The sequence below is a fragment of the Pygocentrus nattereri genome, chromosome 5, assembly GCF_015220715.1.
Source record: "Pygocentrus nattereri isolate fPygNat1 chromosome 5, fPygNat1.pri, whole genome shotgun sequence".
NCBI lineage: Eukaryota > Metazoa > Chordata > Actinopteri > Characiformes > Serrasalmidae > Pygocentrus > Pygocentrus nattereri.
In genome coordinates, this window is record NC_051215.1 from 6,356,879 (window position 1) to 6,371,250 (window position 14,372).

The 14,372-nt window shown below is 41.9% G+C and overlaps 1 protein-coding gene across 2 annotated transcripts in view; it reads left to right on the top strand.

Annotated features, from left to right (window-relative positions):
• Positions 1 to 416: 416 nt before the first annotated feature.
• The window catches only part of gfra1a (gdnf family receptor alpha 1a), a 120,122-nt gene continuing 106,166 nt past the window's right edge, over positions 417 to 14,372 (top strand). For both annotated transcript variants that reach the window (XM_017722749.2, XM_017722750.2), the window contains exons 1-3: positions 417 to 790; positions 1,929 to 2,231; positions 3,091 to 3,174. In XM_017722749.2, coding sequence (XP_017578238.1) covers positions 751 to 790; positions 1,929 to 2,231; positions 3,091 to 3,174 — 427 coding nt within the window. In that variant the 5' untranslated portion in view covers positions 417 to 750. The remainder of the gene's footprint in view (positions 791 to 1,928; positions 2,232 to 3,090; positions 3,175 to 14,372) is intronic.

Sequence of the window (14,372 nt, forward strand, 5' to 3'; positions counted from 1 at the left end):
AGTAGATGCGACCACGACCCGTTCTCTTCCAAAAACCAGCGGTCAGACACGCATAAGGCCAGCGGAAAAGTGTACAATACACGCTAACCTGTAGATAAACATACACAGGCTGTGTCTCTGCTGGAGTAAAAAGAAGTTATGGGTAGAAAAGTGGAGCTCTATCACTGTCTAATCGCCCTGAGACTATTCCACCCGTTTTCCGCCAGCCCCACCTTCTACGCTAACGATTGGCTACTGGCATCCCGCGTCCTGCCCTATGATTGGCTGGCGCCTGCTTTTTCGCAGAGGCGGGACAAGCACCGGCCAATCCTAGCGCAGAACCTCAGTTCGCTGTGGCCAATCCTAGCTAGACGGGGGCGGGTCTTGACGGAATGCGGGTGCGAAAAAAAGGACGCGTTCGCGCCGCGAACAGCCCCGCTGTCGCGCGCTCACTCGAACGCAGGTTTCCTTGGATACGGAGTTTTGGAGCCGGTCGAGCGTCCTGTGTGTTTTATCCGTCTTATTTTTATGGCTGTCTGTCTGTTTTTCCCGTATTTTTTCTTTAGCCGCCCATGAATTACAACCAGCAGACCATCCCAAATCGGACAGTCGCGACCGCGGAGTACTTTGGAGGAAGATATTTAGTGGGAGCGTTAATGTGACGATGCTCGGGCGGCTGAGTGAAGCAGGGCGGTAGAAGCTGTAAGGTTAAGTTGCAAACGAGCTGTGAGGGATAAAAAGCGAGAAATAAAATCGTCCTTTCGAGTCGAAATGTTGTTCGCCACGGCGTGTTTCCTCCTGCCACTGCTCGGTAAGTTTCACAGCAATTAAACAAACGTTTTCAAGCGAAAAAAAAGTAACGTTTAACGTTGTTATTTCAGTCGTTTATTTCTGCTACATAGCAAAACGGCTAAGTACGAGGCTGAAGTTGATTTGCTATTCATTAGCGTCTTTTTCAAATTGTCCGTTCCACCTTAAACAGTGCAGCAGTTACATTCGGGCGCCTTTAGCTTGTTTTTCGAATTGTCCGTTCCACCTTAAACAGTGCAGCAGTTACATTCTGGCGCCTTTAGCTTGTTTTTCGAATTGTCCGTTCCTGCACTGTTTAAGGTGGAACGGATAATTCGAAAAACAAACTAAATTGAGCTCAGAAGTAGTACTTATTTAACATATAAGGACCGAAATGGACACTACAAGTGAACTCAACACTCGTTGTCCCGTGTAATGTGCTTAGCCTTACTCAAAATTTGACTAAAAAATTTTTTTGACTGTGGTAAATACAATAAACTCGCGTTACAGCGGCGAGGATGCCATAAAATGTTCATTAGAGCCTTAGAAATGTCCGTTATTAGTGCGGTGCACTGTACAGGCTACTGCTGCAGCAAAAACCCTTCGAATTAGTGCACTTTTGCAGAAGTTTCCACACACGAGGAGTAAAAAAATGTGACAGGTGAAAGCTAAAAAGTGCTTGTAATGAGCTATCCTATCACTGTAAACAATACATGTAACTGGTGGATTCAAACAGGCACAGAAATCCAACCTTATTCACCAAAAAGTGCTCAAAGTCATCATAATGACTGTACAAAGCACTATCCCAGTGAAATGTGGTACAGTCTGCTTTGTAGTGCCGTCCCTTGTTTCCCCAGCCACGTCTTGGCTCCACAGCACTGTGTTTGTAATTGTTAGTGAGAGCGAGTTCTTTGTGCTGCTTAAAAATCTCCAGGCGTTGATATTTTAATCTTTAAAGCAGCTTGAGTGTTGCTTAATCCCCTCATGTGCAGACAAATGCACGCAGTCGTAGGTACTTGGGATTTGGGGAGGGAAAAATGACTTATTTACCACCCAGATTTATTTTGAAGGTGGTGATGAGTTGTGCTGCTTATGCTGAGCCGTTGTGGTGGCTTGTTGAGGTGTTGAGGATCATGTTCCTGAACTGTTTCTCCACACAGATGTGCTCTTGTGCGCTGGAGAGCCAATGTTCACCGCCGCCAGCCGGCTGGACTGCGTCAGGGCCAGCGAGCTGTGCCTGAAGGAGCCGGCGTGCAGCACCAAATACCGGACCATGAGGCAGTGCGTGGCAGGCAAAGAGAGCAACTCCAGCGTGCTGGCCGGCCTGGAGTCCAGGGACGAATGCCGCAGTGCCTTGGACGCGCTGAAGCAGAGTCCGCTGTACAACTGCAGGTGTAAAAGAGGCATGAAGAAGGAGAAGAATTGCCTGCGCATTTACTGGGGAATCTACCAACATCTGCAGGGTGCGCCTACTGCCTCTTCACCTTTTGAGTTCTTGCTTAGTTGAATATGATTAGACGGCTAAAATTAGCTGGATGTGATGAACACAAATCCCCTGTGTTGATGGTTTTGTGCACCATGATTAGGTCTAGTTTTGGACGACACTGCAACGCCAATGGTGTTTCACTATTAAAAATTCAATTTACTCTAGCCTTAGGACTAATCAGGGTCTGGGAAACTGGCCCATTGCGTTCAATTAACTGCAGCTGGACACAAATGGACACAGAGTTAATTCAGCACTGGGAATTGGGTGGTGAACTGTTTAGTTATTGAGCTATTTGCTAGGTTTATTTACAAGCCACTCTGTGTAGCACATACAAAGAAAATGTCCCCAAGTTGCCCTCAGCTCGGGTCACTCCAAATGCCTTTCCGAAAGAACATCTATTGAGTTAATCAAGTGTGAAGTAATCGGCTCTCTCAGTCCTGATATGCCCTGATTTTGCCCAGCAAAATCTCCAGCGCCAAGTGAACACCTACAGTGTTGAATTAACACCTACAGTGTTGACTGAACACCACCAGTGTAAAAGTAACACATACGGTGGTCATTTAAATGTAACTGGACCCAAATTATCACTCTAAGAGTGACTGCAGCACTGGGGAGGGGGTTGCTATGCATGCTCGATCAACCAGAAACTGGCTGTCTAAATAAGAGTCTAAACCAGCGCCGTGAATGAGTGACCCAAATAGCAATTTCCCCCCCAGGCAAATCAACAGGGACACTTTACGGCACTAAATGAGTGGTCGAGTCCCACGTTTTGAGTGTTTTTACAGAGATCTGCGTTGCACTTACTCAAGTTAATGGCTTGTTTATTTGGTCAACAGGGAATGATTTTCTTGAGGATTCTCCATACGAGCCTGTCAACAGCCGCCTCTCAGATATATTTCGATTGGCCCCCATCTATTCAGGTAGGATCAGGGATTGTTTAATAAATGACATTATTGTGCCTAAAGCTTATCTCAACAAATAGCTCCACTTGCAAAACACACTCGGGGATAGTAGTCATTGAAATTTCTCATTTCTATTTATATTTGATGTTAATTGGTTATTGGGCATTCTTTCATTTGTACTCTCTTCTTTCTTATCCTTTTCTGTGTCCCTTACCCGCCCCCCTACCACTGCATGCTGTGTTTGATCTCGCATGGGGAGATATAGTTCTGCATGTCAGGGGACCGTTGAATACGGTATGACCATACCACCTTACAGGAGGCCTGGCATGGTGATTGACCGAAGCTGACATGACCTAGTCCAAGTTTGTTATATTAACCGTTTTTGATGTGGGATCTGGGACGCTGGCTTCTGCGAGTGCTGCTTCTCAAGGTTTCGTTTGTGGTCAGCCTCTAGGTGGCAGTGTTGTTCTCTGTGTAATAAACCCAACAGTTGCGATGAATCCCGTTATGATGCCCTGTCTAAGGTGCTTTGCAGCAGATGGTGATAGCAAAGGTTTCACGGAACCAAGTGAAGTCAAACAGAGGGAGCTTTGAGTTGCCATATCAAGCAGACTAAATGTTGTCCTTGAGAGAGATAGAAGAAGACAGAGGGAGGGAGACAGACACATGAGATTTAAATGAACCTAAAGTCTATATGCTTGGAGACAGAAGTTGATATGTTCATTGAGTTTGGACAGAAAGAAAAAAGTAAAATGATCTACTTTATGTCTAAGATTATGTCTGAGATTAGGTGTCTTAGAGCTAATGTAGTATAAGGTTATTTATAGTAGTTAAATGTCATTCTGAGACGTTCCTGAAAATACTTCAAAACGGGAGCCTGTTATTCTAAAAGAATCGCCGCACCTTTATATCACATCATTTCCTTCTGTCTTATCCTTAATTCCTTTAGATTGTTGCCCTTCTGTATGTAAGAAAAACAGTTGTGGGGTAATTCTTTTGAGGGCGCAGTGCTATTAGTATTTAAGCTGTAATACATTTAATGAAGGTTTTTAACCTCTTATGCTCGTGAGTATATTTTGGTTTGTCCATCTGAGTTTACGTGACCAAATTGTAAGGCGGATTATTCAGTAACTGCATGAAATTAATGTAAATTTTTCTTTTATTTATTTATTTATTTATTTATGTTTGTATTTATTTTTAAACCTCCCTCAAATTAACAGAAAATGTTTTTTATGATCATAAACATTGCTTATAAAATCTCAGACGCTCTTTCTAGTATTTTATAAAAATAATGTTTACAGAGCAGGTCACTGAAGAGACGCCATCTGTTTATAGTTTATAGCCCAGATTTGTTGAAAAATGGGTCGACTTTCAGTAGAAAAAAAGCTGTGAGTTCAGCTTCTTTTATTATAAGGGTTTAAAATGACATCACCATCAACAGTGACAGCCTCATACGACGCCCAGCTTCTGAATGCAGCTTATGAAATGTGAAAGGTATGAAGAATATGGCGAAGTGTGTTTTGGAACCACTGGTGGTCCCAAGGAGTTGGAAAGGTTAAACCAAAGGATTACAGGTTGCTTTCAGTCCTGCAGTGATTAGTGCTAAAGTCCAGTGGTTGAGTTTAAGCGGGTTGAAACGGCGATGAAAAACATGCCCATGTTTATGTTGACGACTGGTAAATAGGAGGATGAGCCCAACTTTTCAAAGCAATTCCTCAAGTTTTTTTCACATTCATGGAAGGGAAGGGAAAACTTACTCCCTCCTAATTCAATGTCACTGGTAAGTCACGTCAATCAAAATAATGAAAGCGAAAGAATCGTGGAGACTGTTTCGAGCTCCCCTAAGGGATCCGGAGTCAGGGAGTAAACACTACAGTAATTAAAATAACATGCACCTTTCTATTTTTTACCTTTCTCTTTCTTTCTTTGTGGCTGTGAGAACATAGAGATTTATGGGAAGGTGCTTGGAATCAGAGATTGCTCCTTATTCCCCATTGAAAAGCTCTTTACTTTGATTGACGGCTGTGCTCCATGGCTAAGAGACAGCCCCACGGAGCATCAATCCCTTTCCTACAAAGGGATTTACGAGGCAGACGCAGTCAGAGACAGGGCACACCACACTCACGGTGTCTGGAGGCTTCAGGCCTCTGGCGTACGCTGCTGTTGTTTATGGCTCCGTCGGGAGAAGGAAAAAAAAGTTATGGGTTTGATTTGCTTTTTTGATTATTTCAGGGAACGTTAGCAATGAAATACAGTAGAATTAAATACCTCTAAACATGTGTGATATTTTAAGCAGTTTGAAATGCTTTCAGAAAGCTGTAACCACATGAAAAAAGAATATTCTGAAAAATCTCAGTATGTTTGATTTATTTTTTGAAATATATTGAAAACACACATTTCATTTTGATCATTGAACATGAACAACAAATTGACATTTATTCAGTGTTTCACGTACTGCGCTGCACTTATCCTGCCTTTGTAATGAAACATGGAATTGGTCCATGATGTTAAAGTTTTAAAGTAATCACAATATCCATGATATGCTTAGACAAAGTATTGTGACGTCATTCATCACGATAATGATAAATGTTGTCAAATTGCCCACCCTAGGCAAGACACACAACTACACTCCTAAAAAGAAAAAAAATCTAATTTACACAATTTTTCAGATGTAGTCAAACAACCAAGACATGTTTGGTGTCCAAAATTTTGCCTTTTTGCTTTAAAACTGGAGCTATGAGGCTCAAAACTTCTCTGATCCTGCACTGTTAGAAATAAAGGTACCATGCAGGTACATGATTTATTCATCAAGGTACAAACAGTGTAAATGTTCCCTTGAAGGTACAGCAGTGGTTTTAAGGTCCAATTGTGTACCTTAAATAAGTTTTTCCCAATGGAAAAGTGGATATCTGTGTCTTTTTATAAACGAATGTTTTAAAACAGAACCATTTAATAAAAAGCCTGGCGATGAGACAGGGGGTGCGGAGTCAGTACAGCTAAGAAAATATCATTTACATGTATTACGGTTTAGTTATGTTCCCTAACTAAAGGTACTGAGATATACCCTTGAGGGTACCATCACGGTGATAAGAAGGGTACTGCCCCAGTGACAGTGTCGTACCTTTATTTCTGAGGATGTGCACAAACTGCAGCCAGGTCTTCATTATGTTGCACAGACTTGCTGATTTGGGTGACTATTGACTGCTTTTTAGCAATGATGGCCTGAATTTCCAGTTCTGAACTAAAAAAAGCAAAATTGAATTGGCCACCAAACACAAAGTATATCTTGCCTACCTTTGAGTATTGAGTACAAATTTGTGTAAATTTGCTTTTTTTACTGAATCGTGCCTTTAAAAATAAAGGTGCCAGAAGGGTTCTTTGGACTGAAGAAGAACCATCTTTGGTTCTAATATTAGGCAGCATCCCCTTTTTAATACCTTCAAACGGTCTCCAACAATTACACAATATAGAGTATTACTGGGGTGCCTAGTGAGGGGGTGGGGCGGGGGGCACTTATAACGCTTTTTCAAAATTGAAAAAAGTAGTTTGTTATTTGTCGATCAAACAATTGACAAACTCTGTCCACAGCAAAACATGTTTGATTGTAGCACTAACATAGATTTAGATGTGTAAAAATACTGATTCAGATTTGAGAGAGTGAAGTTGAGCAACAGTTGAAGGGACAGAAAGACTAAATTAAACCCGATCTGTGATGTTTGGATCTGTCTGTTGAGACAAATGTAGATCATAAAACTTTTGAGAAAACAAAAGTGGAGAGACAGTAAAGCCAAAATCAAACTCTCCAGCACAGGCTTGCTTGTAGCTAACTGATGCTCAAAAGACACCCGTATAGAGGAGAGTGCAAAGTCGAGTGACTGTTGGAGCGAAAGCTGATATCAGACCTGCTCTGTGTTTAGTGTGTGCAGAGAATGAGTGGTCTTCATACGCTTTTCTCTTTGTGTGGCTGATCTGCTGTCATGCTTAGTGTTCCCTGGCTCTGATTGGCCCTCTTTTTCTGTTAGTGCCACCCATCAGTGAGCCCTCTAAAATATGAATGTTTGTTCATCTGTACAGACGTGGAATGGACGATAGACACGTCATAATTTTGAAATAATGTTATCGTCATCGTTTTTACACACCGTGGTGTACGGTATTACCCTCACAGCCCCCAGTCCTGTTTGATTCCCTAAAGAACGGGTGGATGAAATGTGAGAGTTTAAAGAAGGTTTACTTTGCGAGGAGGTTCTTGAGACAGAGAAAGATTTCTCACGCTTTCATTTACAAAAATGATGATCTAAAGAACCGTCCATGGAAAGGTACTTCAGGGAACCAAGAGTGGTTCTCTAATGGCATCACCTTAAAAAACCTTTTAGGCATCTTTATTATTTAAGAGTGAAGGCCAGTCAAACACGTTCAAGCCAAAAAGATGACAAGTGGAAAACACAGTGGTGAATGACACCACCGGGGTGCTCGACTGGCACAAGTTTCAGTGTGTGTTTGAGGATTTTGAGTGTGTATGAATGCTACTTTCCTCTCTGTTTGCCTGCTGAGTCTCTCACTGAGTTCTGTGCTGTATTGATGTCTGTTTTTCCCACTCAATTAAATGGCTTATTGAATGCTCTGAGGCTTCCTCTCTGTATGGAGTCTTTCGCCCCTTATTCACATCACGACACAGAGCCAGTAAAACAAACAAGTCAGAGTGTTCCCTGGGTTAAAGGTCAAGTTGGTCAGTAGGAAGACGGACTAGTATGGATCAAGTGGCTTGACAGCTGCGCTCTCGTGCTCTATAACAGGCTGAAATGTAAACGGCTGTGGTGAGTTAATGGAAAGGCTAAATTAAGTTTTAGAATTGAGTAGGATCTGATTCACCTGGCTCAGCTCAAGGTTTATTTCAGACATCCCTGCTCTTTTGTGTCTGTTTCTGAAGAAAAGAAAAGCCCACACAGAGGGTAAAAGTGCAGAGGATTCAGAAAAGGCAGTGAACAGGAATAAGGGTGCATAGCGCTGATGTCGGAAGAAAACCTTGCATCTCAATTTCTGACATTTTTCAGTTTTTGACATAATTTGAAAATACCTTTTACCTTTTACATGGGTTGTAAATTTCATGATGAATGGACCAAAAGAAATGACCTAAAATGACTTGGAAAAAGTTCTGGTTCCAATGAGTTACATTAAAAGTAAAGCAGGTTTTTTCCTTCTCCTGTAAAGTTACCAGATTGAAGATACAAGGTTTTCTTCCAACAACAGCTATAGGAATTATTGTTGAGTTTTAAGAGAACATTTCATTTTTATATGGTCATTTTTTTAACCTCTTAATCTCTTATGGCTCACCTCTCCCACTACTAGGCTACTGGTAACCCAAATTGTGCATATGCTTTGTCCACTAGCAGTGCTGTATGCTTAGCGTTCTCCTCTGAGCATGTAGATGCAGTGTGGATGGTAGTTTTAAAGCCTATAGAAGCTTTTACCTTCCCGTCAGAAAGAAACATGTTTTTTTTGTTTATTAATTTGTTAGAGCCGTCTTTGAATTAATAATTAAATGATATATAAAGAAATAGAAAAGTGAAATGAACATTGGTTAGATGAAAGAGAGTCCAGTGAAAGCTGATAATTTTTCCCTTTCCCCTACTGTAGTCGATCAGCCAAGACATATTTGGTGTCAGAGGCTTGTTTTTGTAATATTCCACTAGAGCTAGACTAACAGAGGCTTATACATCACCAGTTAAGACTGTTAAGACTAAATCACACCATCATCCATACTTTTATTAATTTTTTATACATATGCATAGCGCACATTGTAAAAATTTAAAGTAAATCTCTTTTTTGTCAGTTTTTTGGCCAAACTTTTTTCCTCACATTTTTGATAAAGGTTTGATAACAGTTCCTCTTTTTACACGCAGTTTGCTTTCTTCAGTGAAGCACTGATCCATGTAGAAGCCAGTCAGAATCCATTTTGCCCATTCCTCTGTCCCCATCTCTCCCTTTCTCTCTCTTTCTCTCAGATTTGAGTTGACTCTGTGTTACCACCACACCATTAACTGCTTTCCAAGAGGAGAACAGAAAGCAAGGAAAGCTCAAACCCACAGTAGACCACTCACTCTCACATCGCCGCTCCCATGAGCACCCACTGTCCATCCGCATTTTACATGTGCCCATTTCAGTAACGTGCCCCTCTAAAACCACTCAGCCGGAAAAGCTGAAGAATCGCCGCCCACGCAGTCGCGAATACAGCCCCTGAAATGCACAAACTCCTGCATGGCCGTGATTCATCCTGAACAAGGTGGAATGAAAACGTAGACGTTTCCTGAAATGAAAACTTTGACAGGTATTTTGGGGAAGATTTGCAGCGCAGCATTGTTGGAGTTTGTTGATAAAGTCCTCTGTAACGTCAGCCGATTGTCACTTACCGCTCAGTAGCCCCCTTTGAGAAAAATGGGGCTGCGAAGAGAATGTGACACGAAGTGTAATAGCCAGTCTGCTGAACTGCTTGAGTTGGCTGGGCTGAAATTGCCTAAATTATGGGGTGGTGGTAAGAAAAGGACGAGGACATCAAACAATCTGGGAAAGCACAACTATGAATAAAGATGAGCCTCCGTATAATTTTGCCGCTTCACTACCTCTCTGGAACCTCTATTTTTTTTTCTTGTAACAACTGTTTGTCTGACATACTAGCAGCGTGTCGTGGTCCATGGCAAAGCTTTATCCAAAAGTAAACATTACTATTTCCTTTTAAGGAAAAGACCTGCTCTTTCTCCTTTTCTTTCTCAGCCTTATGACGGTAAGGAATGCTGATCTGGATGCTTTCATTATTATGTGTGTATAGTTGTCGGAGACTGTCTTCCCCGGGTCAGCACTGCCTCTTTCTCCTGTGTGTGCAGTGTCAACCTTGGGCAGCATGTGTGTGTGAAAACATCTGTAGTGGCAACCTTCCAGGCCAGCGACACGGCTCTCCGCTGCACATCCCGACACTGACATGGCACAGAGAGCCTGTCAGCAACTCGCGCTACATCAGGGTTCTGCTAATCAGCTCCAGATACAGAGTCTCTCTCAAAAGATTTTCAGTCTTGCTGACATTGCAAAACTGAGCCCAAAATGATTCCTGCTAATGTGAACTTGTGAGAAAGTGAAAATGGTGTTACATGTGCACCCATCATGTCTTGATGACGGGTTGATGTTGAGGCTGATGGTAATAGGTTTGCAGAACATTGTTGATTAGAGTCCTGGTGTAGTGAGGTGTTAGTGGAACCTAGGTGGTTTTGTTCGAGTAAATTTTATATATACATACAATTTTCGGATATATGATATCATTCGTATCTGACAAGAGAGAAACATAGTCTATAGGCCTACTTTTACCCCTTTAAAAATCACTGTGAGGGAAACATTCGTAAGGCTACATAACACCTACATTACCCCTTCATTACAACTTGTATAAGCATTTATACAGGCTTATTCTGAGAAGCATCAGTTGTCATAAAGGCTGCTTTTGTTTATTAGGTGTCATTCCACCTCAGCAAGTGTTGCAACAACTGATGCTTGTTGCAGTAAGCCTTTATAGCAGTTGTTATGAAAGGCCCACGTACGTGTCGTGTAGCTGTATGTACCCTGCCCCCCAGTAAGTGTAACAAAAATCTTAATGTTAGAATTCAGCCACACAGTACTGTTTAATAGTTTCCAGCAGTGCCAGCTGACAGTTTAAATAAGTTGATGTAGTTGGAAAAAACTGCAAAAACCATTCAGGCCACTACATTAGGTACACCTCTTTGTATCTACGCTCACTGTTAATTTTATTGGCCCCACTTAGCATATATGTGCACTTTGTAGTTCTACAATTACAGACTGTAGTCCATTTGCTTTCTCTGCATCCCTCCTCTCATACTGTTTATCAGTAGTCAGGACCACCACAGAGCAACAGCAGTGTTGCTGGAGTTTTTAGACACTCCTACTCTGTCAGTTCACTTTGTAGATGTAAAGTCAGAGACAGTAGCTCATTTGCTACTGCACAGTTTGTGTTGGTCATCCTCTAGTCCTTCACCAGTGGTCACAGGACGCTGCCCACAGGACATTATTATTTATAATATTTTTGGTTGATGGGCTATTCTCAGTCAAGCAACGATACTGAGGTGTTTAAAAACTAACACTAACAACTAAAACACTAACACTCCACCACCACATCAGTGTTACTGCAGTGCTGAGAATAATCCACCACCCAAATAATACTGGCTCTGTGGTGGTCCTGTGGGGGTCTTGATCACTGAAAAACAGGGTAAAATGGGCCTAAAAAGGTATGCATACAAACAGTTGGATTCTAGTCTGTAATTGTAGAACTACAAAGTGCAGCTACATGATACATTGAAGGGTATTCAGTGAAGTTGCCGGTTGGTGTGCGTAGGTGTAGCTGTGACAGTTTTGGTAGCATTTCTATTAGTTTTTGTAAAATCTTATTGTTGAAATTTTCTGATCTTGAGATGATCAGAAGGTTACAAAGCTCCTGTTCCCCATTCAAGGTAAATCTTTTCATAACATTTTCTGGAGACTGCATCTAAAGTGTCCACATATCTTTTCATCTTTTTTGCCTTTTGCTAATTTATCTGCTCTGGATAAGGAGGAGTTTGACAACTTTCTTCCATTTTTTTCCAGACTTTGCAACACACGAACTGATAAGGAGACTACAGTGTTTGAAGGCTTAATCTTCTAATCAGTTCAGCACTTTAAAAGAAGAAGTTTCAGGCTCCACAGTAGCAGCTCTGTGTGTCGTGCTGCTTGCCTGGGACGTATCACTCATTGTACACACAAAGGTCTTTTTTTGTGTTGTCTGCAACTACAGTCCAGACATTCTTGAGAATGGGCTTCTTATACCATTAGCTCTGTTAGCGGTTGCAGAGTGCGGCACTATCATTCCCCAGCTCCCCGATTCTCTATTTTGGGCTTTTTGTTCTGGTAAACGCTCCTCTGTCCTCCTGGAGCTGGCTGCAGCTTGGGGAGACATCTCTAGCGAAAGCAAATCAATACAGAGCCATGTTAAAATAGAAACTTGAGGCTGTGCGTACAAGAAACTATTGATTTCTGCCTTTCTCTCTCCCGTGTTTTTTTCACCCAAGCTCTTCTGTTGAAGTGGATCAAAGGATAATCCCTCTGTTGCTAATGCTCAGGTATACTGTTGCATCATCAAGCGCAATGTTCCAGAACCAGAGGGAAATGTCAAGTGTTTTTTTGCCACTAAACAAAAGATTTCCTCTCGTCGTGTCCTTTAGCGTCAGAAAGGTAAACGGAGCGTTGGGCCACATGTCGTCGGTCTAAGAAAATGGCTCAACGCCATTCACACAGGCCTTATTATTGGCTAAGTGCTATTGATGAAGTGTGTAGATCTGCGGAGAACATTTAGGGCTTTGATGGAGCGTTAAGGTGCTCCTCGGGGGGATGTTAGGATGTTAACACAGCGCGGCGCAGTGTTAATGAGGCCTCGCGCAACATTAGAGCTCGTCCTTTATCTGTAAAAACCTGAGGCTTCCCACAGCTCCCTCCACACCCAGCCCACCATCTGGCTGACTGCAGTTTTGGAGGTCAAACGCTCTTGCGCTAGCAGTGCATGGGGGAAAGGAGCTCTCTGAAGGAACATGTGGCACGTTAAAGAAAGTGTAGAGGAAAGTGAAAGACTGATACACATTGACCTTGCCTGTGAACCTGATGAGGCCACATAGAGAGATGAAAGCAAAGATGGTGAGGCCTGATCAACAGCCAGGGGTTCCAAGTCTGGAAGTTGTTGCTTTATGCAGAGGTGTACTGTGACGTTGGCAGTGCCCTTTTCTCGTGCTATTTTTGCATATCGCTGCTGTCGTAACAAAACTTTGAATCTCCATTTTTGTCGTTTTTTTTTTTTTCTTCAGTTTTTTTTTGACATAACTTGAAAGATTCCTGTTGTCCTTTAGATTGTGTGTAAATTTTGTGAAGAATGGACTAAAAGATATGACCCAAATGACTTGGAAAAAACTCTGGTTCCATTGAATCAGATTAAGGCCCAATCCCATTTCTTTTTTTACCCCTAACCCTTGTTTTCGAGTGTCACCTTGTAACAGAGTTACAAGAGTAGTGGTTGAAATCTTGCCCTACGAAATGGGACAACCCTAAAAAAAAAAACAAAAAAAACCATTGCTTCATTATGAGGCTACTTACGGTGCTCTGTAGGCGACCCGGCCCGACTTCATTGATAGGAGAGAAGTGAAAAGTTCAGCAACCTCGCTGCTGTTTACAGTTAGGGCAACATGCTTTCGAAGGGCGGGTATAAGACAGTTATTTGTTATCGCCCACTGCTAAATCGTTGGTGATACAAAGCTGAACTCTGAACTTCTTGTTTGAATTTTCCCATTCCACCTTAAATGGTGCAGCAGATACGTTCTGGCACTTCATTCGTCAATACTACTGGACTATTTAAGGTGGAACCGGAAAGTTAGCTAGCTAGATATCGAGACATTAGCATGCTATTAGCGATTTTTTATGCTTGTTACGAAGAAAACAATCATAAAACATTGAAACAACATTAAACTAAGATAATACAATGGTTAGCATAATTTTTAACAGAGAAAACACTCATATTTGTGGGTTTCTTTGGTCGCTTGCGCAGCTGTCTTGCCAGTTTTTCTTTTTATTTCTCATACCACTCCGTTTGGAGTCTCTGAGAAACCTCAGTTTGGAGGGCCATGTAGGTCTTACACTTCACCCTACCCTTCTATCTCAACAAAAATTGGGACACCCTTACCTTAGACGTGAACGCACAAAAAAGAGGGCTAAGTGGTAGGGGCAAGGGGTGAAGTGGAATTGGGCCTAATAGTAACGTATGTTTTTCCTTCTACTATAAAGTTACCATTTTGGAGATACGAGGTTTTCTTCCGACAACAGCGATATTCTGTGTAAGTATTTGCCATAAAACAGATTCCAATGTATCGCGCTAATACATTTGATGCACTTAGATCAGCAGCAGCATTTGCATATTTAAACAGAAAGTGCCACCATATTCTTCTATGGTCCAAAGTTGGTGCTTGAACAAAACTGTGCAGATTGCAGTTTGTTAAAGTTTGCATTACGGCCGTCCCCAGTCCTCTTCATCATTTATTCATGTTGCTTTATTACAGTCCTCTAGAGCACAATGCTGAGCCAAGCTGAGCTTCAGAGTAATAGAGCAATTCCTCCCAATTACGACATCATCAAACAAATGCACTTAT